Here is a 27,091-nt window from a genome sequence, read left to right as displayed (position 1 = left end):
CAAAACATGCTAAATTCTCGTCAATTTTAGTAATAAAATGTACTTAAAGGGGACAATTTCATGCACACGAGTTTTCGTATTTAAAAATAACCACTGATAAAGTGATAATAACTATCAAACCTGATCTCTCGCGTATGGCGTACCTGGATTGAGAACGTAACTGTCAAGTTGATCTCTGTGGGAAACACTGGATGAGGGCTCACAACGTCGTTTTTATCGCGACAAGGATTGCCGTATTTTGACGTGGCAAAGAATCAAAACAAAAAACATGGCTACGAATAACGAAGCACTGCCTCCCACTGGCAATGGTTTCGACGAATGGCAAAGTATCGATGAAAGAAACGGCTCTGATAAGAGCTCAAATAGTGGCAGTCAGAATTCATCCAGTTGGTATTTGGTTCAGGTTAGTTTTAGCCTGTCAAGCGATGTTATTTTTTTATCAATTTCTTATATGTATTTATACTAGAAAGGGGATTTAAATATATTAAATGTATAAATTAGCACTTACTATGAAATTATATATGTTGATGCAGTTTAATTGTTCAATTTTGATTTGTATACAAATGATTTATTATTTGTGAATAAAACATGGCATGGCAGTGTTTATGAAGGATTACATTTTGGGCACTAAAACCCTGAAATACGTGTCAAATATAATAATCATTAGTCAATGCGTGTTCTAAGGATTCCTCTTCAGTGGTGGATATGGGTGATACTGATGAGCTGCAGTCTGAAACAGTTATCGACATTGAAAGGTAATGATTTGCAGCTTTGTGTCATAATTGTGTTGTTGGTTGCATTCTCTTAGTAGATTAATATCTAATTGTTACATTGATGTATGCCTGATTATAAGTATTTGTTGTATCAAGCCATCAATGTAAATCAATTTATCTATCAATCACAAACAATTTCCATAAAAATATTAACACAGTAACACCATCCCTTTATGAAATTCTTAGCTCTGATGAGCAAGCAAGACCACAGTCATCAATGTCTGAAAATGAATTTATTAACCGAATGAGGGACCATATGGCGGAGGAAGTTGGTGGATATGTATGTCTCCCGTCATCATGATTACTACAAATTATATATTGATCAGACTGTATTTCAGCTGATCTGTTTGTAACTTTTATTTCAAATGTTTACATTTCCGTTAGTTATAGTGGTGTAGTTATATTCTTGTATTTACTTCTCTATATATACAGGTCTGGAATGCTAGTAAACAGACAGCCAAACGAGCTTTTGATCTCTACGCAAATATTGACATTCTACGTCCTTATTTTCATGTTGAACCTCATGAAGTAAGAGAAAGGTATGCTAAAGAAATAACTTTTCTTTCATCATCCAGTTAATCATCTTTCAAATTCGGAACTTTTAGTTTCTGAACATTTATTCGCATTCTCTAGGTTAATTGCATCAATGATGCCACAAGTTCCCAAACAGACATCTCCTGTAGTAAGATACACTTTTACATTCATATAATGATTTTTAACATTTTTTTCATCTAATGATAGTCCACACCTACTTCACCTGATTAGGCTGTCTATTAAAAAAACACTTGTATAATATGGTGCTGTGATTTTTATAAGTAATATATCTTTCAAGCTATAATTTATGTATATATAATTTCCCTCTTGTCCAGACTGTAAATGGTGAGCTTTATGGTCCATTGATGTTGGTTTTTACTCTGATTGCTATTCTTCTGTTTTCAATGAAATCATCTGGCCACACAGTGGTGAGTTTAAATCTTGGAACAATGATCTTTTCTATAATTTAATTTGCTTGAATATATTTTCAAATTTCACTACTAGGATTTTCTATACACTGCTTACATCCTTTAAAATTTCAGCAAGAGGGAACTTTGATTGGAACAGCGTTTATTGCTTGTTTTGGCTACTGGCTTGGTGCTTCATGTATTTTTAAGATTGTCGCTCACGTTTGCAACACACATCTTACTTCATTACAGATTCTCTCGCTTACGGTATGGTTGCTATTTATTGGTTCTGACTGACCTTTTTTAAATTTTAATTTATTGTTTCTAACTGACCCTTACATTTTAAATCCCGTAAATACTCACTTTCAGGGTTATGCACTATCTGGACCATGTATCTGTTTATTTATCACAACATTTATCCAGCATGATACACATATTTCCTTCTATCTTTTGTGGGTAATCTTTGGTGGTTTGCCTTCTCTAAGAATGGTAAGTAAAAATATGCTTTTGATAAAAAAAGTCATGAACTTAGCCTATTAACTGCATCCTAATGATTATTAGTTATGAAGAGATAACATGATTTGATCCGTAGGTGAGTGTATTTGTCAGCAGAACATGGCAGAAGAAACAGGGCCTGATTGCTGGTGGCATTGTGGCTGCAATTCACATGTTATTTTTACTCTATCTCCATTTTGCTTTTCATGAAGTGAATGCAGGTATGCTATGTCAACTATACTCAAAGTTCCATTCAAAAACAATAGGCAAACTGAGTCCCCAGTAAATATAAAGATTTTCAAGGGATTTGTGTAAACTGTGTTTGAGTATTCCATTCTGTTGTACTGTGGACACTTATAGGTGCAAAGAATGGAATGTCTTGGTGAGTTAATAAGGATTTTTATTTGGCTTCCTATAGTTTTGTCATTTGAACAAGATCAAATAATAATTGGACATAAATATACAACTCAAGTTATTGTCGGTGAAAACTTTCTGCCCGTTGAAGGAGGGAGGCCCCATCTTAGAGTGGCTAGGAGTCTCAACTCAAGTAAGATACTAGGAGGAGCAATCAGAGAACTTCTGTATAATATTTTCACTGCTTTCTCCCACCTTGTGTAATATTTTAATTGTGTAAGCGGAGGTTGTTTTTCATGGAGCAATATTGTGTTTGCTCATACTGTCGACATGACAAAATTCACAGAAATATTCCCACAGTTACAATTTTCTGTAAATCGTACATTCATATGTCTGTTGCAAAAAAATTGTAATATAGCCTTCACCTATGTTTTATCTGTTATATATATATTAAATTTGTCTAATTTGCAGGTCTTCCTAATTCAATGGCATCTTAACAATGATCAGCTTAATTTCATATTAACTGGGAATGAGGTCGTAATGATGGATACGCTTCCTTGAGTTGGGATTTTTATTATGCAAATATGACTGAAAGATGAAAAGTATATTTAAAAATTCGAGCTCTAACAAATGGCAACGCAGCTTCAGCCTTCTTAGAAAGATGGGATCTTAGAAGGATGAGATAACAGCTGACAATTTCTACCAGCCAAGATTCAGTAATGTTATGGTCATGCAGGTTTGCAAAATATCTTGTGCCCATTGGACAAATTTGAAGAGGTCTTCACAAGCCTAAATAAATATTCTGTATAATATGTGACTAATATTAAATTGAGCCTCAGTATAAAATAGTTTAGTCATTTAAAAGATTTTAGAGGAAATAGTAAGAATGAGTTAGACATTCATGAAATTATCAAGCAGGGAGGGAAGGGAGAGTTTTTAGATATGAAAGAATACAATATGAATATACTGGGTGGTTTATGGATAAATTGTAAATGGATAAACTGCATGAATGTTTGATTATTATAATGCCAGCCCATGGTCAGTGGTGTACAATATGACAGCAAAAAGTTGAAGGTATACATAGCAAAGAGACAACAGTACATATTCATTGTTTTGTGAAAGGTTAAAATATTCTTTTTGAACTATTAAATTTTGGCTCAAGTTCTGTACATGCTGCTCCAACTTTCAATCATACACATACGGGTCGGTGTTTGCACCCCGGAGCAGAAAGCCCAGGGGAACAAAAACCCCGTCTATTCGACAGGAATATTCTCCCGCGGTTCACACATCACACCGGAAGTAATTGCGCAGTGGAAACGAGGTTTGGCGCCAAATTCGAGACAATGAGTTGACAGAATATTTTGAAGAAAAACAAACAAGGATCTGGTATTCGCTTCCTTTAAAATTTAAACAGAATTTCGACTATTTGAAACTGGAAACTTATTAAAAAGATGAGTGAGAGTCTAAAGAGTCCTATACCAACACCGGTGTTCATGAATGAAGGAGTTTTTAGCCACAAAAGCGCGAAAATTCGCAGTCGTCTGGACGAGTTTCACGAGCCACCTCGACCACCTGTTAAATCTGCACCGCCAGTTAGCCGGATTTTTAAACACACGCGAAAATATTCTGAAGGGCCACAACGAGTAAGCTTTGGGGGAAAGCAAGACAGTATCCTTTTGTGAATATTTGAAGATTTTTGAGTTTATTTTCAAGATGAAATGTGATCAAGTAGTAGTCACAATTTTGTTACATTTACTATTAATATTTTTCTACAAAGTTAATATATTGGCCGAAATAATATGGTTTAGCTTCTGATATGCCAAAGGGTGTATGTGTGTGTAGTGTATGTATATATTATTAGCTTGGAAAATATCCTTGTGCGGATATTTTTCAGCAATAATACTATTTACTTTAAGATAAAAATCATAAACGTCTTTTGTAATACCATTATAGTCTTTATAGATGGGACTAGGATATAAACAATATATCCCTTATGTACTTATAAAGTCCAGTGAAGCAATGTTCAAAATGACAATGAACTGAAGAGTTATTTTGGTCTTTGGTTCCTTGACGTTATTGTAGCTTTACAGAGTCCTTTTTACAATTCAACCTCTCATGTTCCATATTTTGAACAGGTATGTGTCAGTGACTGGTCTGTGTAATAAAGCCAGGCATTAAATATTTCAATGATTTACCAAGCCATTCTGTATACATGTTGTATTAAGCTATTATTTTACGTAATCTTCAATCAATGCAGTGCTTCAAAATTGTTGGTAAACTTGGTCAAGGATCATTTGGAGAAGTAAGTTGGATTCCTGAAAATGAACTTTTTATATTTTATTTGGACCACTTAACCTGTGCATATCCAATACCCAGGTATTTAAAGTTGAAAGTAAAGAGGATGGATGTTTGTATGCCGTGAAGAAATCAAGAGTTAGGTTCCGAGGAGAGTTTGACAGGTACTTGTTTGACTGCAATATATGCTAGCTGCATTTACTTTGATCAACCTTGGGGGCGAATATGGACAAAACATGTCCCATCAAAGTCACCACACAGCTACACTATAGGACGTTCAGTTTCTATAATAAATTGAATGCTTTCAGACAACAAAGACTGGATGAAGTAAAGAGACATGAGAGATTACGACAGCATTCTAATTGTGTGAAGTTGATAAAGGCCTGGGAAGAGAGGTACCAATTTTTATTTACAAAATTAAAGCAAATTACATTACACTATTACATGTTAAGTGTTAGCCTAAAAACATTTTTTATCTTTTCAGACAGCAACTCTATATTCAAACAGAACTTTGTAACATGAAGTGAGAAATTAGATTTTCTAATTGTTACATTGAGATTATCATAGAAAATAATCCATATAAAGCTTAAGTAATGTTGAACCACTCAAATCACAATTATTATGTTTCAGTTTAACAGATTTTTGTGAAAATAATAATATAAATGAAAAAAATGTTTGGGATATCCTGGTTGACTTAACCCAGGTAAAGTGTGCCACATGTAACTTATTTTCCAATGTATGCATGACATACCACCTGTCTTATATATTTAGCACAGGTGTGCCTACTTATACATATTGTTTTTTCTCAGGGCCTGAAACATCTCCATGACAATAATATGATACATATGGATATAAAACCATCAAACGTTTTGATTGGCTTAGATGGACTGTATAAAATTGCTGACTTTGGTCTAGTACTTGACATTTCTGGGGTGAGTATGGTACGACCTGATTGCCCCAGTTCAAGTCTGAAGAATTTTTTCTCAAATGTGGAAGTAGTATTCTTTAGCTGTATTTCATGATTAATTACCCTGGGGGTGAGGATGTTCTAAATATGTGGGTAACAGCACCCGGCGACGGGCAGTTGCACGAATGCTATCCAGCGGTACCAGATAGTGATTTTTTCAACTGCTGTAAAATGTCTGAAAAGCAATTAAACTACAGGTTCACAGCTCACAGTTATCAAAGAGAATTCTCAACTTAGAAATGCTAAGGTTTAATTAAGTTCGTTTTTACCCTCAATAACGGGTAATTTTTGGAACGACTGAAAAAAACCACTGTCCGGTGGACATACATAGCTTTCCTACAACCCCCTAGTTATTGTATTGTTTTGGGAAGGGTGTAGTGGTTTATGGTTAGTAGACTTCCATCACTGTTTCAGTTGAGAAAGTACATGAAGTTGCAGTGATAACCTGAAGTTCCTCGCAATATTTTAGCGTCATTTTAACGAAGCGCAAGAGGGTGATCCTAAGTATCTCGCTCCTGAACTTCTGGAAGGAAGATTTTCTAAAGCAGCTGATATCTTCAGTCTGGGCATCAGTATCTTGGAGGTTGCTTGTGATTTGGATCTTCCTCGTGGTGGGGATACCTGGCAACAGTTGAGACACCAACAGATCCCCAACGCCTTCTTACAAGGTACACATATGCTGGTTTCATGTAAAGACTCTGTAAAGAATCTCTTCTCCAGAGCTCGAGTCGATCTTGGCGTTTTAGAAATTAGTAGCATCCCTCATTTTAAAGACAAAAACAGCCTCATCGAAACCATTTTTTTCCTGTTTAAATTTTCAGGTCTGTCGCCGGAACTATCATGCCTTATAAGAAGAATGATGAGCCCGTTATCTCAAAATAGGTTATTGTTACATTCTTTTGATTGCTGAATATCGATCGCTTCTCTATTGTGTAAACTGTCCAAAGTTTTCAAATAAAAGCCGATTGTAGAAAAAACTTTGTTCTCTTTGATAAAGACCAACTGTCGATGATATTCTTGCTGAACCGTGCGTAATGAAGGTACCAAATACATGATATAGAGAATCTGGGATGTATTTCTCAACTTTCTGAGCTGTTTCTATAAATGCACAGTATCTTCTTAGTTGTTGTTTAAGTTTTTTAAATAACTGATGAAACAAATCCCATGTCATGATCTCACTTTAGGCAAACAGTAGACGAAAACGCTTGAAGACATTCAATGCAGTGGTCAGTTTTAATAGTCCTATTTGTGGCTTTTCTATACTACAGGGTGTCCCAAAAAAAAAGCAACCACTTAAATATGCAGAACATTAATACAGCTCTAAAGCGCAATAGATAAGCACCTCTGGGAATTGAAAATGGCTCTTAATCCTTCATTTACAATGCTAAAAGTCATTTTAGCTGAACTATGGTGCAAACCCGAACAATATTATTCTTGCATATTTAAGTGGTTGCGTTTTTTTTGGGACACCCTGTATAAATCCTCCTTAATTCCCCAGAAACTTAATTTCCTTTTCTCTCGTAGTGTTCTGGCTTGAGAAGAATGATTTATCCACTCACCTTTATAATATTCTGGATTCTGCAAATTTTTGTAATAAAGCCTTTCAAACTGCTTTGTAGTAAGTTTCCGTCATTTTTCACATAACGACCTATTTATACGTTATTTCATTGTTTTAAAGCTCTAGGCAGTCACATATTTTTTTGTCGTGACGCTGTGTTCGAATCGTGAGTATTGTCATTGATGAATATTTTTTGCATTTTATTTATAGATTCCAATAAATTTCGCGTATCCAGCACAACAGAACTGCTAAATGAAAACATGTTCGATTCTAGTCTCTCCTCAGAAGGTATTAAATTTATAAAGTAATATACTACCTTTTTGTTTCAGCTGGTTGTGCAAAGCCCGTTTAGCTCTGCTAGTTTAAACGGTCTTTGAACGGTGTTTGAACTCGGAGTTTGCGATTTTTAATCATTTAGATAGTGTGTTTGGAATGACGTCTTTCTCCAGTTCTGTTGATGAAACTTTTTGCCTGAAAAACAGTTTATCACCCAGGAGCATATCAAGATCCTACATACAGAGGTTGGTACATTATGTTTATCAGATCAGGTGCGATGCTCTTCATCGATGGATGCAAAAGAGTGAACAAATCTCTGTACACACAAGTCTAAGCATTCGTAACTGTTCCTCCTGTTTCATGTGTAAGCTGCCCTATATATCATTTCTTGATGACTAAAACTGACTAACCTGAAAACGTTTTAATTGATGATGTAACATAGCGATGATGGTTCTCAATCACCGAAAGGAAGCTCTCCGTTCCACACATGTTTGTCAAAACACTCCCCTTGGTTGGACAGGAAGAGCGGTGGAAGGTATGTATGTAAAAGATTGGCCAGTTTACATGGATAGAAAAATTTTGGGAAAAGAATCGTTCTTGTTTGAAAGAAAATATTTTAAACCATCTTCCAATGGTCTTGTAGAACGCTTTTGACACAAGCTGCATGCCAAAGAGAAGTATAAAGAACTGAACTGTTCTGTTTATTCTGTAGTGTAACACCACCTCTGGCTAACAGCAGTCCTCATCTCAACTATACCCCGCCCTCCGAGTCGACAAAAGGACCTGGTGGCATTGATTCTTTTCTCAAGACGCATATTGGACCTAAGAATCTACTCGAGGTAAACTAAACTGTTTATGATTTATTATAATAATACTATGGTATAGCTGGTTTCCCAAAGTAGCTAAATATTTTTCTATGCGCGACAATCAAACAAATATAGTTGCCATCATTGCAAAATATTTCACAAAATTCCCCATCGAAAGTTCATCTTTTTTGAACCAACGCTTTTACGCGAATATCCGGTCCAGCTAGTGTAAACATGTAATCTATGTAATATATTGTATGTAGTGGCTAATATGTACGGGAAAACGATTACCTTTATGAATAGCATGCATACTATATTGAAAAAAAAGTTAGTTTACTATACTGTGACTTCTAGACTTGGTACACACCATTATATAATAACACCGATATCATTAAGGTTAGCGTTGCCACCATCATCATCATCATCATCGCCATCATCAGTCTCACCAAGATCAACGTCATCATCGTCAAAATCATCATGCATGCACCTTTTTAACGTCGCCATCATTATCATCATCTTTGACATCAACCCAACCTTTGGCAACGAAAAACGGCATAATATTCATCACAATCGAGATTAAATTCTTAGCAATGAAAATTGCTGCCTCGCGCTTGTAGGACAGCCACATGATCATACGTAGGATAAAGAATGATAAATTCAAGCCGATTTGAAAAACCGTGTTTACTACGTGAGTTACCCCCCACATTTTCTTTCTTCTCTCTTCGTCGTCGTTCTGTGTATTGCTGTTTCCATTCGCTTCGTCATCTTTGCATCGAAATGCTAAATGCAGAAGCTCGAGGAATGAAAGGAAATAAAAAAGACAAACGCAAACCAAAATAGCTGTTTCAAGGCGTAACGGAACGTCAATTCCTTGTGTTCCATGTTCTAAGAGTTCTTCAAGCATTTCTATTCCATCGAAGAGATTCAAAGTCGCTCTGAAGTACAAAACCTTCAGGTCTTCGTCTTCAATTGGGTCTTCAGGTTCGACGTTCTGATTACCACCTGCAATTGTAATGCAATTCATTTATTGATGTACAATTTTGATATAGGTGCATTCTATGATTATTACCACTTACATTTAATGTATATAATAATGAAAACAGAAATACGAATTGGACAGAAACTGACATACTTTTCTTCATAAAAATTAGGCTACATGGGCACTATAAAAATCTTATTGAATATTATTGCTACATGGGCACTATAAAAATCTTATTGAATATTATTGCTACATGGGCACTATAAAAATCTTATTGAATATTGTAAGGAATTTGCATTGCATTACCATTAAACCCAATGAAATACCCTGGTAGGTAGACGGGATACATGCCCAGAGGAATAAGTTATTTGGAATTTCCACGATTATATATACCTGTTTGATCTTGGGATTGCGTCGTTTTATTGTCACGTTTCGGAGCTCTGGCAGATTTCAAGAGTAGAAGCATTAACACTGGAGTCGCGCACAAGGTTGTTTTTAGTATGTTCGGTCCAAAGAACTCGTCCGTTGGAAGTAAGCCGATCTTTCTACTCTTCCAACAGAACATCTTGCTAGTTTCATTGGATGCACAGATCTTTCCAGTCTTCAGAAGTAATTCCTTATCTTTCGTGCGACAAAATTTCACATCCTTGAAAATTTCTGAGAAATTGCCGTTTGCATCAGCGCATGGTTGTTCGTGATTAGCTTTTATCACGCCATTGAAAATTACGGCAACGGTCACCATTAGACCCAGACTATACACAAGCCAAACGCACCATAGCGCACTCTTCATATCCCATTGATAACCGTTTTCTTGAATCCATTTGAAGCGGTCGCGTATAGTTTTCTGAAACCGGAGATATATTGCCATGAAGGATGCGGTAATAAAACATACGAGGAATAGAAACACCCAACAGTAGTCGAGATATTTGCATGGATAGATGCAAAGAAACACGCCTTGTAGTATGCAAAGAACGAAAAAAAGCACAGAACTCATGTGCACGATTTTAGGCGCTCTCATCTTCTTCCAACGAGCAAATATTTGCGAACACATTTTCAATTTCTTGAAATAACGGGTAGATCAGACACGCAATTCCAATAGCCGTGACGCCAGGTCAAATTACTAATGAAATTCCAAACATTCCAAACCCATAGGTTTACGTTTACCAATGTAATGAATGACTTTCAAGCTATGTGTTATTAATGTGTACAGGGAGGCTTTTTGTACTAGGTTGTTCTCTTCCAAGTTATCGTTTTTATTTTGTATTAGTAATTTATTTAATATATAATAATATATTGCCTCGATCTTTGATGGTGTTTGAATCCTCTCTTTTTGCGTGAAATTGCTCGAAAACGTTTCATCCTGCCTCCTTGAGAAAATAATCCCCGATATGATATCTGCCAAATAGGATTTTTGAAATAGACCTGAACGCATAAATTTGTTTTTTCTCCAAGGTTTTCGAAGACGCTGCCAAAGACCAGAAGACAAAAGATTTATAGATCATTGAAGTAGGGTGTTATTGATCTAACCACGTATGGTAACGTGTAGCAAACCATTGTATCATTCGGCAAACCAAGTACTAAGTACACAATCATAGTGAAACACTAAATCCAAAGCCAAAATGTGAACAAATAGAAACAACAAACGTCCCCTCAAACAAGATGAGTTTTCTCCAACTAATGTGACGCAGTGTTGGAGAATTCAATATAGAAATACACAATAAACGAGAAAAAAAGATAGTTCTCAGATCCTAAAAAATGAACGCAATAACTAAGTATTGTGAGTTGTATGTACAATTGTATTTTGCTCCAAGATTATAGAAGTATACAATTGAAACTTGCCTGTTCTGAAGTTTTTTTGGTAGTGGCATATTGTAGAATACTATAGTGTATAGTATACTATCATTTTTCAATACTCCAGAAACATTCAATTGTTTTATTTAGTAGTACTACTACCTATGTACAACAACCATTGCAGGACTAATTTATTTACCAGCGTTACCTGGTTATACTAACAGAAACCAATGATGGACTATGTTCTGTTGAAGTAAAGGTTCTCATGCTAAACAAGTCTACATTTTCTACCATGCAACCATACTCTTGCCGAAAATTGAAGAACTGGACACTGGCTTTATACCACCAACAGAATGCTATGACTATAATAATATGCCAACATTGGTGGCTAGCTCCAATGAAGTTCAAACGACCTGAAATTTAAGGAGTGAAAAAGAGGTCAGTAGTGGAATAGAGTAATAATCTAAACTGTCAAGGGCTTTTGAAATCTGGTTTTATGGCCATTAAATTACCTGGGAAAACACATTCAGGAAACTTGAATGCATAGATTACAATAGCTAGGCCACCTAATATATACATAGTCACAACTTTAGGGAAAAATACCTAAAAATAGAAAAACCTAGTTTCTGTAGATGATCTTGTTAAGTTTGTATGATGGTGACAGAAGCAGGCAATGGTACTATGTACACTTTACCTGTACAATAATCTGTGTAAAACCACCATGTATGCAAATCCAGTGAAGTGATGGTATCATTCCAAACATTCCTATCACTCCAAAGGATGTTAACCTTTTATTGGCCCAGAGTGAAGTGAAATATTGCGGATGAAATTGAAGCAATAAAGCAACAAGGGACATTGCTCCCACTATGGTCATGTATATTGCTTGGAGATTCTATAGGATATAACTTCACATAAATACTTGTATAATTTTGTTGGCATTGAATATCAAAGGTATATATTGAATAAAATTAAGGAATTAAGTGATGTTATTTTTTAAAACCTACAGGTTGACAGTAGAAAGCATAATATACACTGGGTATATAACATCCACAGAGAGCTAATGATATCCCAGCTAGATCCAAAGATAGCCAAATATGATATATCTTCTCAGAATGACAGTTGAACATGTGGTAACCTGCTGAGCACAGCATACAAAACTACAAAAAAAAGTATATTTCTGAAATGACCCACAGTTAAGGCACTGAATGCCCTAAATGCTCATTGACCTGAACCTAACAGAACAATTGATGGCAAAGGTTTACCTGATAGAAGAGCAGGAAACATGTGAATACCGCATGATCAATATATCCTCCGTGGGAACTGGGGATTGTCACAGAATTGGAGTAAATGAAAAGAATGAAGAAAATGACGAAACCAAGAAGGTGAGTCCAAATATTCATTGTTTCATTGTTTAACTGAAATAAACTGTAAAAGTAAACAAATGAATTTTCTGGGAGTTCATTCTTAATTTCTCTTGAAGAGGGAAGATTGGTCTGATTAGCCTCGCTTCCATGTCTTGGAGTATAACCTTGCAACATATTATATAGGTATATGTATAAACACACAGTACTAACTACTAAACACTCACCTTGTCAAACATTTTCTAAAAGATAGATATGCTCGGTAGCCAGACGTAATGTAAGGATTTCCTCTCAAAAAATACGGCGTCTCCCCATAATCTAACAAAATTATATCTTTGGACTTTGTTTGTTTAAAAAACGGATCGTCGGTCCAGCCCTGTTCTATGTCCTTCATTTTAAAAGCTTTCTGATTGTCTGTACAATTTACTAATCATATGTATATATATATAGATACAGTTGTTTATTGTGACCATAAACTGTCAAATGCATTTATAATACGGTATATTTATAAACAACAGCGATATATAAAACAACGGTTACAGTGCATGTCCATTTGACGCGCTTGTCTTTTGCAAGATTCGTTAAAACTGTTTTGGCGAACTCAAAATTATTTCCCGAAGATCAAATGAAGTCCACACGGCAAATATTTTTCAAAAAAAATTACTTGAAAAATTTAAAACGAACACTTGATGAACTTTTGAAGTCTCAAATTTCACATCTCTCAAACGAAGAAAACTACCGGTCGGGTCTTTCCGATGCAATTAATATTAATGATTAATTATTAAATTTACTAACATTATGTCTGTGTTCTAATTACCGTTCTAATTATTATAAAAATTAATCCAGTTGCTGCAAATTTTAAAATTGTCTATATTTTGGATTTTTCTGGATGCAGACTCTTGCTCAGATTCATTTAAACGCAAGCCCGTTTCAGAAAATATAACAGTCCAAATTATAACTTATAAGAAAAGCGTTTGTTTACATTATACGATTGGACATAACCTTTTCAGTTATCAACCGCAAATTCAAATAAGTTATATTTTTGAATTTCTGCCAAATGATCTTAGATCTTTGAACAGTGATATCAGTTTCAAAGACAATGTGTTTCTTTACGATTTCAAGTAGTACTTAAAAACCTGTCATAATTTTGACATATTTATTAATAAAAAAGTGCTTCACCTTTCAATGTAGCATGTAGGGAAAATGCCCTTATGATATGGTTCGCAACTTTACATTTAATGGTCACTATTGTTGAATGAAAGTGACTTGGGTCCGCAGGAAATGTCTGACTACGCTCGGAAATCATCCAATATTGGCTCATTTTTATTGTCTATTTTATCATGTCGCATAAATTGCTACAGATATGAGGGGCATCCGGAAAATTGAAAATGAATACCGATATATTGAGGCTTTTAAAACGAAAAACCCCTTGATTACTGCATATAGTGTAGTAAAATAATACAATAAATTTTCATGTTGAACAAACAATTGGTCTTGGTTCAAAATATGAATTTTTGTATTGTTTTCGTCGCAATTAATAAGTTAAATTTTTCCATGTTTTAACAAATTGCTACAATAGTTAATACATAACCAAAATATATTTGGCCATATATGGTCAACCTCTCCTTATAGGGATTATACTTAAGGAAGTAATCAACATACAGGATCGTTTTAATATTTGAAGAGTAAATAATACGTATTTCAAAACGAAAAGAAACAGTTTTTAAGCTATGAACGAGGCGGAGTTTTCTCTCAGGGATTTGCCCCATCGATCCCTCAACGAATCGTTGAAGAGCAGTGTTTTTACTACGATAAAACAAATACGTACAGGTCAGTATTATTGCCCGAAAAGCCCAAACTAAAAACAAGGTGTATATAACTATATATCGATCAGACTGTTTTTGATAGTTTTATTAGCTTTGTACTTTATGCGATTGTTGAGCATTGCTAGTAGAGGTTTCAGCCTTGTATTATCGGAAAGTATCGCAGTAAATTGCTCAGACAGCATTTGCTGTATTAAATATTAATACACTAGCAGTCTAAGCTGAACATTTAATATTCAGCTAGTATATAGCAGATGATTTTTAGCCATTGAAATAATTGAACATGTGGTTGGCTGGCAGCGTATTTACATATTAGATACTAGCTGATCTTTCGCACACAGCAAAAAAGGTTTAAGTTTTAAAAGAAACAATATCGAAACCGAGGTTCCAATGTTTCAACTCACATATTTTATGAAGGGAGTCATGTGGATGTTTTTATTGGTGTCATATGGAGAATACCTATAAACAATAAAACAAACAATTGTAGCATATTTTGTAAATTATAGCTATTATTCTGAGAACATTTTATCCTCTGAATTCATCAGGGAAATTTAGATAATAACATGGCTTTCTGTAGACAAACTTATCTGCATATATACATAACAAAATTTTGTGTATCTTATTTAACAAATTGTCCCAGTGGAAATTGAAAAGAAACTATATATAGCCTTGCCTGACATGAACCTTAAATTGACAGCAGGATTAATTTAAAGACTCATTGAGCATTTTGGGACTTTATGTTAAGCTGTCAAGACTCAAGGTTTCATTTTTAGTCTCAATTACAATAAAAGCGTCATCCTAACTGATTCAAAGCTAACAAATTCATCTGTTTACATTATCCAGTTGCAGAGTTTATAAACAAAGTATGCTTGATAAAAGAGCATGCTGCAACACAACTTCTTGCTGCTGTTGAGACATTTCGAAAAAAAGGCAATGAAATAAAGAAGGAAAGGTAGTTAAGATGTTCAAGTGTTGAGATTGATTACCAAAACCTATTATGGTACCTGCACTAGTGCTTATGAGAACTTAACAGTTGAAAAACAGTGTTAAATTTTGAAAATCCCCCTTGCGTAGATTTTTAGTGAAGGGGATATACAATGTATTAAACTTTCATTGCCCTACTGGTCTTGTAACTCTTGTATTCAAATTCTGGTTTGTCTGTTGTAGCCAAGGAGCATTGGGTAGTATATCAAAGACATGGGAAGATTTACTCACTGATACAGAGGAAGAAGCAAAGGTGAGGATTGCAAGAATTTATTTACCCTTTTTAACTTTACAAATATCTAAGATATGTAATCTAAGTAATATGGATTTAAAGATGAAATTAAAGTTTCTTCCAATTCATTATTTTTCTAGGAATTATTGGAACTTTCACAGAAACTTGTCAACAGCATCAGTGTGCCTTTATTTGATCGTGCCTCAAAGAAAAAAACTCTTCTTAAAAAGGTATGCATCATTGTCTTAAATTTAAAATTTCATACTTGAATGAGCTCACTAGGTGCTGAGTTTGAACTAATCTAATTATGTGTTAAAATATTCAGGTGTTTTCTCATCGTGAAAGTCTTGAGGCCCAAGTTGATAAAAAAGAAGAAGCTCTCACAAAGGTACAATATCACATTTGCAATAAAGGATGTTTTTGTTGTTTTTAAAAAGAGAAATTACAGTATTGAAAATGTTTTTGTCTCCTTTAATCTTTTAGCAGTGTACTAAAATTAGAAATACTTTTTCACTTAGTGTTTTAAAGATTATGCTGATTCATGGGGAAAATATAAATTATATTCTAAAGATCCACAAAAGGTTTGTCATTATAATAGGTTAATGATCCTTACTTTGACTATTGTAGTCTTTATATAAAAAAGCTTGTGGGTGGGTAATATAATGTATTGTAGTAATATCATCCTTTGCAAATTTTATACTTTTAGCATGTATATACTTACACTTCAAAGTAATTTCATACTTTTAACACCTATATAGGAGCAACATGTGTCTACCATCTGTTTCAACTGTCACAATGATTATGTCTGGCAACTTTCTGGTTTCAATAAAACAAATGAAGCCTTGTATGATACAATGATTCCTGAGTTGCTAACTGTATGTCAATTATTGTACCAAGTTGTGTCCAACATTCGTTTTTAATTGTTAACATTTACTGTTTGTTATCAATTGGTCAATTGATCAATTGTTTGTTATTAATAAAGGCCTTAGGTGTCCAAGTTAAGGATTGAAACAGGCACATTTCTCTTCTAGGATGCACAAGATATTTTGAATGAGGTTGGCAGTTCATATTCAACTCTCATGAGACAGCTGACACAAACACACCAGGAAAAAGTATGGTACATTTAGTGCTTACATGAAAAATGAACGAAAATACTAAAATCTAGACAACAAGCCTACATCATTACTTTAATGTCTCAAACTATCACTAACAAGACAACCACATGAGCATACCTATTTGTAATGGTGTTTATGGTAATTTTCAGCTGAGCAACAGGATTCAGAAACTACAATCTTTGGAAGAAATGTTCAGTTTGGTTGATGTAAATCATGATCTATGTCAGTATGTTCAGTCGCTTGGAGCAGGAAAAGTCAAAATTCCCACAAAATCACATGATAACCCAGACGAATCAACCACTTCGGTAAATTACATTTAATGTCAGTTTTCTAAATTTGATATAGACTAAGATTCAGTGCTGATAGCTTTGCATTTGCTACATTACATGGTCAGCTCCTCATTATTAATTAATCTCAAAGTGAAGTAAATATGCTTTTTTCAGGACGTTCTAGGGGTGAAAATGTTGCTCAATCCTTTGACGGAACCAGCTTTGAAGAGAAAGTATTACCAGATGAATCAAAGGGTAAACAATACTTAAAGTTCTGCCCTTCCTTATTAAAGACATTATTGCATAAAGTCTGGGTCTAAACACAAACGCCTACTCGTCCGCCCACCTTTTGGGTCAAACAAGGGGATTTCGCCTACGAATGTCTGTGGTAGTGGTACGGTTGTGCTTCATTCGTACAATTAAAAATCCAAAAAATGTAACTCGGTCCACAGGCATCGACTACAGCGAGGGTTAACTCGAAATGTGTTGACTTCGTTCCGAAGTTGCGAAGCCGAAAGTGTACAATTTCACATTCCGTGACCCACTAATACATTGTTCTCGTAAACATCGCAAGTTTTGCTATTAAATAATTAATGTCTAATGATGGAAATTTAAAAAAGGAAATTCCTAAAAAGTTTTTTGGTTTGATAAATAACGGAGATTTGAGTTATCTACTATCGTGACCGCTTTCACGTAATGCAAAAGCTATCAATTTATGCATTGGTCGTGCTCGAGAAATCGTCTCAGCCCTCTTTATCTATAAACACTTTTAACAACACCGTAAAAATCTCATTTGCTTTTAAATCATGGAGCGGATGATAGTAAGCTTGTAGGTGGTTTGGGTGTCGGACATCCGTTTTACGTGGGTGAAACCCTGAGATTAATCCTGTCTCATGCCATGGCCTCTGTTTATCAGGCGGCGCTTCAATGATCCGCCCCTTCGGAAACGCAATTCAAAATATCTCCTTTTTTTCTGGATTGCCGTCTAGATGTCAGACTTTGTAAACCAAGTCGATAAGGATCAAACAGCTTTGAAATCACTGAGACAATTGAAAAATAGGTAAGAGGTGTCTGTTAGATAGATTTATCCATAGATGGCATTAAAACGACGGCCAGAGGCAAAAAATATGATCACGCGTTATGCGTTCTGCAGTGGCTATCTTCATCAATTTTCCAAAAAGGTCAAACAATATTGAACAGACCAAGCTAACTTATTGAATATTGAAATGATATAACCATTCTTCAAACGAAGGCGGGAGATTTTATGGGCTCAGTGGTTCTTAAAATGAGTGAAAATGTTAAAGTATTTGACCTTAATTCATAATCATAATTCATTCTGATGATTTAGTTATCTCGACAATCCCTCGTATGGAAACGCAGAAGGAATGTCTGAAGATATCATGAAAAGTGATTTTGAATTGAAGCAAAAGCGAGTGCACCTCGCTGTTCTCACCGCACAGGTACCGTGTCACCTACTATTGTCTAAACCTTTTATAAGTGTTTTGCTGCTGTCTTTGGGGCTGGAATAATTATCTCGATTAGCCGGGATTCAAAGAACATGATCCTGGTCGAAATAACCAACGCCTAACTGTAGATTACGTTGTCAAATATCATCGAAGAATCTGGTTCAATTCAAACACAGATTGTTTTTTAATGCTTGTACTGTTCTAAACCTTATATCAAACTTTGCAGTTAAATTTGTTTACGAAAGACATGATACAAGACATGGGTCCAATGGAGAGCCAAGATGTTGAAGATAACGACAGCGATGGTTATACGACAGTTGAAAGAGACAATAATGAAAAAGCTGCTCACCAATTTGTTACCCATATCACGAAAAAGCCAGCTTTGTGTGCTTACTGCAAAGGCGTTCTAATTGGTAATTTCTAGTGTTCTAATAGATGGGACCCCTTCAGTAACACCAACTCTGGCAATAGCTGCTCTATCTATTGATGCAATAGGTCATCTATCAATAAATATTATAATACTGTTTAGTGGTCATAAGTTTTATGTAACTCACAGAGATGATATTTGATTTTCAGGAATCGTCAAGCCAACAGTTCGCTGCAAAGTTTGTAAATTGATTGTGCATCAGAGGTGTGAAATGAATGTACCTTATTGTTCTGGAGCACCACAACAGGTACGATAACTAGGAGAATGTTTGTTGAATTACTACTCGGTTTTTCTTATTCACTTTTCTTTCCAAAGTTCCGTTATAAATAAGCCCCATTAGAACCATAAACCACATTAAACGTACCCGTCTAAATCCTCTTTATTGTTTTCAGCGTCCGCAGTCAAGAATTTTCGCAATCAGATCAAAATCTATCGACTCGAGAACTTCCTGCAATGGCGAGGAAGATGACGAGGACAGTCACGTCTATTCAGATATTGATATTGCAAAACCTGCGCCCAAAGCTCGTAGAAGGCGGCACAGCGGTAGTTCGGCTGAAGGACGAGCCATCTTTGTTAATGGCAGTTATGGTACGAACGAGGGTTTAGCCATTTTAATACACAACCCTTTGCTATCAATCACTATCACACAATCACTATAACTATCATCCTTACACCACCCTTATACCACTACTATCATCCCTACATCACCACAATTATCTCTCCGACCACCACTACTCCCTACATCATTACTACTATCAACCTAAAGTCATTCGTATTCAATCAATTCTTTAGGCTCATCACCAAGTATCGTGCCTTCTCCTCCAGAGGTATGCAATTTTATATATTTACGGCCATTATGGGCTGATGTTGGTATCAAAAAGTTCAAATTCCTCCACTCGTCTTAGATTCCGACCAAACCAGCTCTAAAGAAAAAACCAGAACAGTGTGTTATTCTCTACGACTACGATGGTAATTCACCAGGGGACCTAACAATCAGAACTGGCCAAAGAGTAACATTATTAAACAGTTCATCAATTGACTGGTGGGAGGTTAGTCCAATAGTATATTGCAGTAAATCGGAGTTTTTGAGGCGTGCTGCATAAAATAGTGTTCATTCACTTTGGCAAATTCAAATTGCACGTTGAATTTTCACAGGGTTCGTACAAAGGAAAAGCTGGCTTCTTCCCGGCGTCTTACGCCTTGGTAAGTGCTGCTAACAATCAATTCAGCCTCTGTCCTCTCCTACTCTTCTCAATTTACTGAAAGCTTCTCGGAAGTTCATCTAAATTCATATACTGCATTTCACAGAAAATGAAAGACGGAGATATCGTCGTCAAATGCTTGTATGACTTTGTGGGCGAGGAGGACGACGAGTTGTCTATATCCGAAGGACAGGTATGTTTCAAATTAGGAATGCTTGAATAGGATAGCTACAGGGTAAATCCCTCACATTCCTCCCTAGAAGTCAACTTTGCATAATTTGATTCAGTGTTACTACAGCAGCAATCATAACTGAATCAGGTTTAGAAAGAGCAATCTCTTGTTGTTGAAACCGTGCAGTGTTATTACAAGAAGAAACTTCATTGCTTGATAATATCCACCATTATATTTCAAGGGAACCTAATGCCTAAACCAAGCAAATGATCTAATATGATTGCTTGAATGATAGCTGTATCTGTTTTTAACTGTTTCGCCGTCCCCCCGTGTAGATTCTAATATTGGTCGAGGACGAAGGTAATGGATGGATGGTTGGACGGGGGATCGACGGAGAAGGAATATTTCCTTCAACGTATGTCGAGAAGTTTGTAGGAAGATAATCATGTGAGACAGGTCTTCGATAAAGTGTCGCTGCTAGACGCCCCCTAAAGCTTTAGTGGTTGTAAACTAGTATTACGCCTGTTAATCTAAAACGTGGTCGTAAATGTCCCTTTGGACCAAAAAGGCATCTGAACAGCAGGAACTGGAACAAAAGGAAGTCATGGGCAACCAGACTTTGTGGTGTAATTTCGCAAGTGAATTTGGACAAATGACGATGCTTTTGATAAAGCTTGTTATTTACATATCCTGGTTTTACAGTGAGGCCAGCTTTAAGCGAGATGCAAGAAGAATTGCCCATTAAATAAATTATTCTTGTAGTTGTACAAAATTGAGACATTATAGTTATAGAAATAGCAATTTTAGATGTATATATAAAATATATGATATAAAGGGTTGCAAACGATAGTATGGTAGCAATATGTTGCCGTTAAATATTGTCGACAACATGTCTTTGGATTAAGAAGATTATTTTGATAATCTTCTATTATTTTAATGATATTTTTTTTAATTTTATTTTTAAAAGAAGACAAGCCATAATCCACCTAGTATTTCACTCTCCAGAGAATTACTATGCGCACTCCGACAAATAGCCGAAATAGACCTAGGGCGAGCAGAAACAAACATGGCGGGATTTTTTGATAAATTTTGATTAAAAAACGAATTGTTTTAGTAATCAGCTACTTGTATTTTGGCTTGTTTTTAACCTCGAACGGACAGTATTTCTCCAACGGTGGTTGTTTTTATCGCTTTATTTCTACAGCAGCAAATTATCCGCACGGAATAAATAAATATGGCAACAGAGCCCGCGGATGATGACAGTAGAGGAAGTATGGAAAATCCTGAAAAATGGTACGGAGATGCTCAAGAATTTTGGAAGGTATGGTTGAATAAAAGGCACTTTGAACTATAATTCGTACAAGTACGATGTGGTCATTCCCTCTAGGCAGAGAGACCATAGTTAGACTCAGACATAGCACCCAGAATAATTTAAGAATTCTTTCCCAAAAAGCATGCCCAAAAATACCCTTTTTTTAAATCAAAAAGCTGTCTTCATTTACTGATGTGTAAATCTTCCATTTGGCCAGAATGTCTCGCCCACAGTAGATGGGATGCTTGGTGGTCATGCGTATGTTTCACCAACAGACATTTATGGTTCCAATGAATTTATCAATGATTTTTTAGAGGTAATGCAATATTAGATAACATGCATATTGTTTTGCCAATATGTGCTCAATATAATCATTTATTGCCCAATTTGCCTTTAGAAGAATGGTGGGTTTTTGAACAACAGTTATGCTCTAGGTTAGTACTAGTACATGGATGGTATTATATTCACATGTTTGTTTGGTACGTCCATAATCCATATACCTTGCACCATAAACCTATATCATACCATGCATTATCTTTCCTTTGTCAGCATGCTCACAAATTTACTATTTCTTTGGTAGATTGTGGAGCAGGTATTGGCAGGGTCACTAAACATTTTTTGTTGCCATTGTTCCAAAAAGTTGACATGGTAGAACAGGATAAAACATTTGTTGATCAAGCACCAGCATTTCTGGTAAATATATTTGCTCATTCGCATCACAAGAATGTCAAGTTTAGATAATTTGTCATTGCTGTATTGAAACTAGATGTGTTATGACTGTCACCTTTTTAGGGTGAGAAGAACTATCAAAAAATTGGAGAAATCTTTTGCAGTGGCCTGCAGGTATGAAAATTAGGTCCAACTTACACAATCTGGAAATGTTACACATGCCTAGTTCAGTTCCTGAATTAAATTGCCTTAGATGATTTCAGGGTAACGGAATTCTTGCCTGTCTCACTTTACAGGATTTTACACCTGCAGCCAAACGCTACAGTTTGATTTGGATTCAATGGGTCCTACTATATTTGACTGATGGTGGGTAATTGTATTGTTTAATTGGCTTCAGTAAGCGTAATAATTTTGAGAAAGTTATAAAAGTTTAGATGAGCCAATATTCACTATTTTCTCCATTAAGGTCTGATCACCATTATAATTTTTAAACCTTACATTACACCTTTCACAAGTCAATATTTTGCACTATAAACTTTTACAGATGATTTAGTGGAGTTTCTACAAAAATGTCAAACAGCCTTGCTTCCCAATGGCCTAATATGTCTAAAAGAGAATGTTGCATCTAAGAGGTCTGTGACGGACAGGGAAGATAGCAGCATCACAAGGTAATATAAAAGACAATATGAATATTCAGTATTGAGATCAATAAAATGCACCAGTAGTTGGAGTAACTAGTATAACTCTGCTCTTAGGACGGACAAAAGATTAAAGAAACTTTTTGTAAAAGCGGGCCTTAATGTGATAAAACAAGACGTCCAAAAAGGATTTCCTAAAGGACTCTTTAAAGTGAAAATGTAAGTCCCTGTATTTTTAAAGTTTGGTTTTCATATAAATGCAAGAACTGAAGGTAAGAATTTCCAAACAGATAAATACGATATCTAGGTCGTATATATACGGTTGTCTGTTTATGGTAATAAGCCATGAATATAATCCAGAATCCACGAATATAATCCTAACTTTTAATCCTAACCTGACCCTAACCCAACTACTTATACTAAAGGATTAGAATCAAGGATTATATTCGTGGATTCTGGACATGAAATTATCACCCTGTTTATCATCTCACTGGGTTATAATTCCAGGCACGAGACTGCTTTTATTTGATGCTACCAAACACCAGATTTTCCCTTGGTATTCATGTGGAGTTCAAGTGTAATTCATAAAGCATGTCTTATGTTCCCCAAGGTATGCATTGCGTCCGTAAGAAGCCGGGAATCTCCAGAGGTTGCGTTCTGTTTGACGGGAATTATGTTTCACTGGACGAACAATGATACCATTGCAAGTATTGCTGACAGTGTTTGGGTAGCTCTTTACCCCAGGCTGTACCTGGAGATAAATGGTACTAATTTTGCAGGAAGCAACAGATGCAGTGACATATGATTCTTAACCAAATCTATTTGGGAATACTTGAAATTTTATCAATTTTTCAAACTATTTGAAGAATACATAGGCGAGCATAATATTGGTTAATTATCACGTTTATTCATCAAAGAAAACTTTTTTCATAAGTTCTTTGACAACTAAAATATTTAAACTATTTCCAAGGAGACGATATCTCTGTCTCGTAGTCACGTTCTTAGGAAAGCCTGTAAAACAAAGAATATTCTTGCACTTCACTCTTTTAGAAAAAAATACCGCTAGCTTTACCTTGGCTGGCTTTGCCTAACATGAAATTTAGTTAATTGAAAAATCACTATCCGCTGGATAGCGCTATTCGCCTTCGTACAACCGACCCCTTCTATAGCGTGATTGATTCGTCACTGACTATCATTAGACGTGAAAATACACCAATTGTAATTTATAAAGCATATATATCTTACCAAATTCGGCTGGAAAGCAAAGGATATTTGCTATCTCTCTTGGTGTGAAGTATCTAAGACCTAATGGAGCCAAAATTCTTATCCTCTCTTCCTCCCTGGCATCCTTGTATCTCTCGAATATTGAGCTGGACTGCTAGAAACAAGCGGTGAAAAAGTCGATTCACAATACAGATTTTTCAATGATGAAAAGCTATAATCAAGCGTTTACTTATTACCACTTACAGTTACATCTGAAAATGACATCTGTAATATGGATCCAGTCCCCTCTGCGTAATGACCATACCTATGATATACTGTAGTTAAATTAACAAGTTATGTCATAGTCTTTCTATTAAAAACTGAAAATTTGGCGATGTTTTGTGCTTTGACAGGCATTACCCTTTTGTAAAACAGCAGGAATGATTGCACTTCGTCTGAACGATATCTAGAAAAAGTTTGTTAATTGGTTTGTTTCCTTCGTATAATTGAGCACGCACGGTTAACTCCAATCCTTCGATCACCCCTAATTCAATTAGTATTTCCTGCGGTGGGCATAATGAAATAAATCACATCATTCACATGCATGATTCTTACCCATTAAAAGAACTTTCTTTTTTAGAATATTTTCAGGCAATGAAAATTCTTCATAATGATCTCTCTTATCTTCTAAAAAGTGTTGGATATTTTTTATTCTAGCCCACATTCGGTCACAATCGTTCATATCGTTATGGCATAATTCCTCATCGACTTTCTCGCTCGGTAAAGTTGATTCTAATCCTCGTTTTTTCTCTGTAGAACTTGTTCGTTCACACTTGACGTCGATTAAAGTTGAGCAAGGATTCTCTTCTTTTGCATCCTGGATTTTCGAATTCGTTGTTTCAGTTGATGAAGGTATCGAGTGTCTTAAAAGTTCATTAGATTGTTGGTTGCAAACTGGGCAGTGCAGCCTGGGATTGTCTTTGATGAGCAACGAAGAGGTTGGGTCAAAAGATAAGGAACTCGAGCCGAGAGATGTTGAAAGGTGCTCCATTATCTAATTCAAGAAAAAGCATTTGCTTGTGTTTCTTGCGTCACCCAATATTCCTTCCTACGCAAATCCATCTTTAGGGATTTAGGTTGCGAAATTTCATTCAGGCTTCTCCTATTTTCTCAGAGGGTTGAACACAACAAACTCAAGTGAGGCATTCGAGTGACTCTGATATTCCAAAACTGATCTTTCGGAACAGTTCTGTTCAGTGCGGATGAGCGAAATGATATGCAGGGTAGTTAGTAATAAAGAAATAAATCAGTTTCAATGCCACATACTGAATCACTTTCTTTGAAAGGAAATTGTAATGGTTTGTGCACAGCAATCAGAAAGTATCTTAGTCTTGAATTCGGCACTCCGAACTGTAGAAAAGGAAGAAAAACCATCATATATTTATGTCATATATAGTAACATAAAAAAACTATCAGCGTACTGTAACCTACAACAGTTTACCTGCATTGGGCTCAACAAAAATTCCTGTAATACACAGAAGAATGGAATTAATAGCCGTGCATGCATGCCGAACATTTTGTGTATTCCTTGAATAAACGCCTACGCGGCGTTTACTCAAGGAAATACCAAAGTAACATCAAATTCTCGTACCTGGAAAGCATAGTTAGTTTCACGTAAGGTTCTTATAAATTCTTCTCTAGAAACCGATATCAATTTTGAGTTAAAGCAGTTTCCTGATTTTTGATTATGTTCACAATCATTTCGTTACCTGGTTTCAGAGACCTCGAAGCCTTTCACGTTTTCCATCAGAATGTACGATGGAGGTTTTGGTAAACTGGATTGAGATAATAATATTTCGATATCCGTTAGAATATTCACATTGCAAAGTTTCAATGGATTATGGATAAACGCCATGAAGTTATGTACCTTCTAAGAACTTTCATGATATGTAAGAAACTCTTGGTTCTCGGGTCATCCGACGCCTTCTTATTGCCTTGCCTTGGAAAAATAGACCATGGAAAATTCTCAATTCTTTGTTCATATTTCAACGTTCTTTGCTCAATTCAAATGTTCGTATTTCATGTCCAAAGCTGAACTGAAAGTTTTCACGAAAGTTGTATAAACCTCAAGACTGTTTTATGAAAACTGCAACCTCTTGCACAAACGTTTTCTGACCTTGTGAACGGCTGGCATGGAGGTGACATGGTGAAAATGTCCGCATCGAATTTCTTGAATTCTTCCAGTTTGATTCCCTGCAGTGTGAATGCATGTTTATATATATAGTGGTTGTGGGTTGATCTGATAGAAATAACAGTAATGTATAATGGACCGCGTGTGAACACCGGTATTATTCCCCGCGATAATTTTTTGTCAGAAAAAAGCATTTTATCTCGAGGAAAACATTTCTGCCTGACGGTGTGACCTAAAAAGTACGTAAGTTTTGAACTAACAAGGTCAGTGATGTTCTCATGGGAGAGAAAAGGTGTCTTGTCAGTTAGAAGGAAAGATCAGACCAACTATACTTCAGGGGTCAGGACAATCAAGAAAATTCCATAGCTGACTCGCCCAGAGATATTTTTACTAAGTTACGCTAGTGGTATTTCTGACCTCTATATTTCGATTTAATAGAACTGTGTTAGGAAAGTTGTGTGCGTAGACTTCATTAGCGATGGTATTTATATCGATAGCGGCTACGACATTTACAGCAACACCACAAGCTGCAAATGAAAATGGATGAATTAAACTCGAAGACAAAGACAAAAGTGAGGTTAAGATTGGCCAGCAGCGGTCAGCCAACTTCAGAAGCATACTAATGCTCGATCATATTACGAGGTTTCCTGTTGTAAACCCTTTTTACACCATTAAACATTTAAACCGGCTTCTAACTTACATTTTAAGGCGTAATGCATTCCTCCTATACCGCTATAAAATTCCACCGCTCTTAAGGTCGACGCCATCTTTAAATTTTTGTTGCCGTATCCC

General features: G+C 35.7%; 7 protein-coding genes across 11 annotated transcripts; 4 read left to right on the top strand and 3 right to left on the bottom strand.

Moving 5' to 3' along the window:
- Positions 1-148: 148 nt before the first annotated feature.
- On the top strand, positions 149-3,714 carry LOC114518234 (protein YIPF3-like). Of its 2 annotated transcripts, XM_028538192.1 has the most exons (11): positions 149-403; positions 685-755; positions 960-1,053; positions 1,206-1,312; positions 1,407-1,455; positions 1,643-1,735; positions 1,850-1,981; positions 2,084-2,203; positions 2,307-2,430; positions 2,628-2,756; positions 3,035-3,714. In XM_028538192.1, exons 1-11 carry the CDS (start codon positions 269-271, stop codon positions 3,058-3,060), a joined length of 1,080 nt encoding a protein of 359 aa, XP_028393993.1. In that variant the 5' UTR covers positions 149-268; the 3' UTR covers positions 3,061-3,714. The 2 variants fall into 2 exon arrangements, with proteins under 2 accessions (XP_028393993.1, XP_028393994.1); XM_028538193.1 differs by lacking the exon at positions 2,628-2,756.
- Positions 3,715-3,927: 213 nt separating this feature from the next.
- Positions 3,928-11,226, top strand: LOC114518385 (membrane-associated tyrosine- and threonine-specific cdc2-inhibitory kinase-like). Its single transcript, XM_028538368.1, has 18 exons — positions 3,928-4,231; positions 4,646-4,698; positions 4,821-4,865; positions 4,940-5,022; positions 5,167-5,253; positions 5,343-5,381; positions 5,489-5,561; positions 5,668-5,790; positions 6,295-6,493; positions 6,647-6,707; positions 6,823-6,865; positions 7,010-7,051; positions 7,350-7,443; positions 7,594-7,671; positions 7,802-7,904; positions 8,102-8,194; positions 8,372-8,498; positions 10,897-11,226. Exons 1-18 carry the CDS (start codon positions 4,015-4,017, stop codon positions 10,939-10,941), a joined length of 1,605 nt encoding a protein of 534 aa, XP_028394169.1. The 5' UTR covers positions 3,928-4,014; the 3' UTR covers positions 10,942-11,226.
- Positions 8,540-10,515, bottom strand: LOC114518386. Its single transcript, XM_028538369.1, has 2 exons — positions 9,838-10,515; positions 8,540-9,467 (listed from the first exon to the last, which is right to left on the bottom strand). Exons 1-2 carry the CDS (start codon positions 10,493-10,495, stop codon positions 8,941-8,943), a joined length of 1,185 nt encoding a protein of 394 aa, XP_028394170.1. The 5' UTR covers positions 10,496-10,515; the 3' UTR covers positions 8,540-8,940.
- A 45-nt stretch (positions 11,227-11,271) lies between the features above and the next one.
- On the bottom strand, positions 11,272-13,281 carry LOC114518387 (progestin and adipoQ receptor family member 3-like). Its single transcript, XM_028538371.1, has 6 exons — positions 12,824-13,281; positions 12,498-12,660; positions 12,240-12,392; positions 11,930-12,127; positions 11,748-11,838; positions 11,272-11,648 (listed from the first exon to the last, which is right to left on the bottom strand). The coding sequence occupies exons 1-6, from the start codon at positions 12,988-12,990 to the stop codon at positions 11,440-11,442; spliced, it is 981 nt and encodes a 326-aa protein (XP_028394172.1). The 5' UTR covers positions 12,991-13,281; the 3' UTR covers positions 11,272-11,439.
- Positions 13,282-14,271: 990 nt separating this feature from the next.
- LOC114518163 (protein BZZ1-like) lies at positions 14,272-21,117 on the top strand. Its single transcript, XM_028538103.1, has 20 exons — positions 14,272-14,426; positions 15,263-15,371; positions 15,587-15,656; positions 15,776-15,865; positions 15,961-16,023; positions 16,154-16,216; positions 16,394-16,510; positions 16,667-16,747; positions 16,900-17,055; positions 17,194-17,274; positions 18,009-18,079; positions 18,368-18,479; positions 18,712-18,898; positions 19,062-19,159; positions 19,305-19,500; positions 19,705-19,739; positions 19,818-19,961; positions 20,068-20,115; positions 20,221-20,307; positions 20,622-21,117. The coding sequence occupies exons 1-20, from the start codon at positions 14,327-14,329 to the stop codon at positions 20,727-20,729; spliced, it is 2,016 nt and encodes a 671-aa protein (XP_028393904.1). The 5' UTR covers positions 14,272-14,326; the 3' UTR covers positions 20,730-21,117.
- Positions 21,118-21,333: 216 nt separating this feature from the next.
- On the top strand, positions 21,334-23,820 carry LOC114518165 (N-terminal Xaa-Pro-Lys N-methyltransferase 1-B-like). 2 transcript variants are annotated; one of them, XM_028538108.1, is made up of 9 exons: positions 21,334-21,607; positions 21,816-21,914; positions 21,996-22,032; positions 22,179-22,291; positions 22,391-22,441; positions 22,564-22,633; positions 22,812-22,935; positions 23,023-23,124; positions 23,413-23,509. In XM_028538108.1, exons 1-9 carry the CDS (start codon positions 21,521-21,523, stop codon positions 23,432-23,434), a joined length of 705 nt encoding a protein of 234 aa, XP_028393909.1. In that variant the 5' UTR covers positions 21,334-21,520; the 3' UTR covers positions 23,435-23,509. The 2 variants fall into 2 exon arrangements, with proteins under 2 accessions (XP_028393909.1, XP_028393910.1); XM_028538109.1 differs by lacking the exon at positions 23,413-23,509 and adding an exon at positions 23,516-23,820 and having other exon boundaries at positions 21,337-21,607.
- On the bottom strand, positions 23,743-27,085 carry LOC114518164 (tRNA (cytosine(38)-C(5))-methyltransferase-like). Of its 3 annotated transcripts, none has more exons than XM_028538105.1 (13): positions 27,000-27,079; positions 26,717-26,826; positions 26,285-26,361; positions 26,036-26,107; positions 25,878-25,943; positions 25,760-25,805; positions 25,610-25,633; positions 25,435-25,518; positions 24,724-25,162; positions 24,529-24,574; positions 24,373-24,433; positions 24,151-24,280; positions 23,743-23,916 (listed from the first exon to the last, which is right to left on the bottom strand). In XM_028538105.1, exons 1-13 carry the CDS (start codon positions 27,064-27,066, stop codon positions 23,810-23,812), a joined length of 1,329 nt encoding a protein of 442 aa, XP_028393906.1. In that variant the 5' UTR covers positions 27,067-27,079; the 3' UTR covers positions 23,743-23,809. The 3 variants fall into 3 exon arrangements, with proteins under 3 accessions (XP_028393906.1, XP_028393905.1, XP_028393908.1); XM_028538104.1 differs by having other exon boundaries at positions 23,745-23,916; positions 24,151-24,283; XM_028538107.1 differs by lacking the exon at positions 26,717-26,826 and having other exon boundaries at positions 23,745-23,916; positions 24,151-24,283; positions 27,000-27,085.
- Between the last annotated feature and the right edge of the window lie 6 nt (positions 27,086-27,091).

The sequence above is a fragment of the Dendronephthya gigantea genome, unplaced genomic scaffold (assembly GCF_004324835.1).
Source record: "Dendronephthya gigantea isolate DGI-Jeju-01 unplaced genomic scaffold, DenGig_1.0 000010F, whole genome shotgun sequence".
NCBI classification, from domain to species: Eukaryota; Metazoa; Cnidaria; class Anthozoa; order Malacalcyonacea; family Nephtheidae; genus Dendronephthya; species Dendronephthya gigantea.
Note: the sequence above shows the minus strand (reverse complement) of the source record. Positions and strands in the feature narration are given on the sequence as shown.

Coding starts and splice junctions, on each gene's coding strand:
- LOC114518386 (XM_028538369.1), bottom strand. CDS start 10,495: ATGTGTTCGCAAATATTTGCTCGTTGGAAGAAGATGAGAGCGCCTAAA. Junction 9,468..9,837: donor GCAATCCCAAGATCAAACAG/GTATATATAATC, acceptor TTACAATTGCAG/GTGGTAATCAGAACGTCGAA.
- LOC114518385 (XM_028538368.1), top strand. CDS start 4,015: ATGAGTGAGAGTCTAAAGAGTCCTATACCAACACCGGTGTTCATGAAT. Junction 5,791..6,294: donor TAGTACTTGACATTTCTGGG/GTGAGTATGGTA, acceptor GCAATATTTTAG/CGTCATTTTAACGAAGCGCA. Junction 6,708..6,822: donor AGCCCGTTATCTCAAAATAG/GTTATTGTTACA, acceptor TCTTTGATAAAG/ACCAACTGTCGATGATATTC.
- LOC114518165 (XM_028538108.1), top strand. CDS start 21,521: ATGGCAACAGAGCCCGCGGATGATGACAGTAGAGGAAGTATGGAAAAT. Junction 21,608..21,815: donor ATGCTCAAGAATTTTGGAAG/GTATGGTTGAAT, acceptor CCATTTGGCCAG/AATGTCTCGCCCACAGTAGA. Junction 23,125..23,412: donor GGACTCTTTAAAGTGAAAAT/GTAAGTCCCTGT, acceptor TTATAATTCCAG/GCACGAGACTGCTTTTATTT.
- LOC114518163 (XM_028538103.1), top strand. CDS start 14,327: ATGAACGAGGCGGAGTTTTCTCTCAGGGATTTGCCCCATCGATCCCTC. Junction 19,160..19,304: donor GTTCTGGAGCACCACAACAG/GTACGATAACTA, acceptor TATTGTTTTCAG/CGTCCGCAGTCAAGAATTTT. Junction 20,308..20,621: donor TGTCTATATCCGAAGGACAG/GTATGTTTCAAA, acceptor CCCCCCGTGTAG/ATTCTAATATTGGTCGAGGA.
- LOC114518164 (XM_028538104.1), bottom strand. CDS start 27,066: ATGGCGTCGACCTTAAGAGCGGTGGAATTTTATAGCGGTATAGGAGGA. Junction 24,575..24,723: donor AAAGAAAGTTCTTTTAATGG/GTAAGAATCATG, acceptor AACTTTTTCTAG/ATATCGTTCAGACGAAGTGC. Junction 23,917..24,150: donor TTGCTTTCCAGCCGAATTTG/GTAAGATATATA, acceptor TTTGTTTTACAG/GCTTTCCTAAGAACGTGACT.
- LOC114518387 (XM_028538371.1), bottom strand. CDS start 12,990: ATGAAGGACATAGAACAGGGCTGGACCGACGATCCGTTTTTTAAACAA. Junction 12,393..12,497: donor GTTTCCTGCTCTTCTATCAG/GTAAACCTTTGC, acceptor TTTTTTTTGTAG/TTTTGTATGCTGTGCTCAGC. Junction 11,839..11,929: donor TTACACAGATTATTGTACAG/GTAAAGTGTACA, acceptor TTCTATTTTTAG/GTATTTTTCCCTAAAGTTGT.
- LOC114518234 (XM_028538192.1), top strand. CDS start 269: ATGGCTACGAATAACGAAGCACTGCCTCCCACTGGCAATGGTTTCGAC. Junction 1,054..1,205: donor CGGAGGAAGTTGGTGGATAT/GTATGTCTCCCG, acceptor CTATATATACAG/GTCTGGAATGCTAGTAAACA. Junction 1,736..1,849: donor AATCATCTGGCCACACAGTG/GTGAGTTTAAAT, acceptor TTAAAATTTCAG/CAAGAGGGAACTTTGATTGG.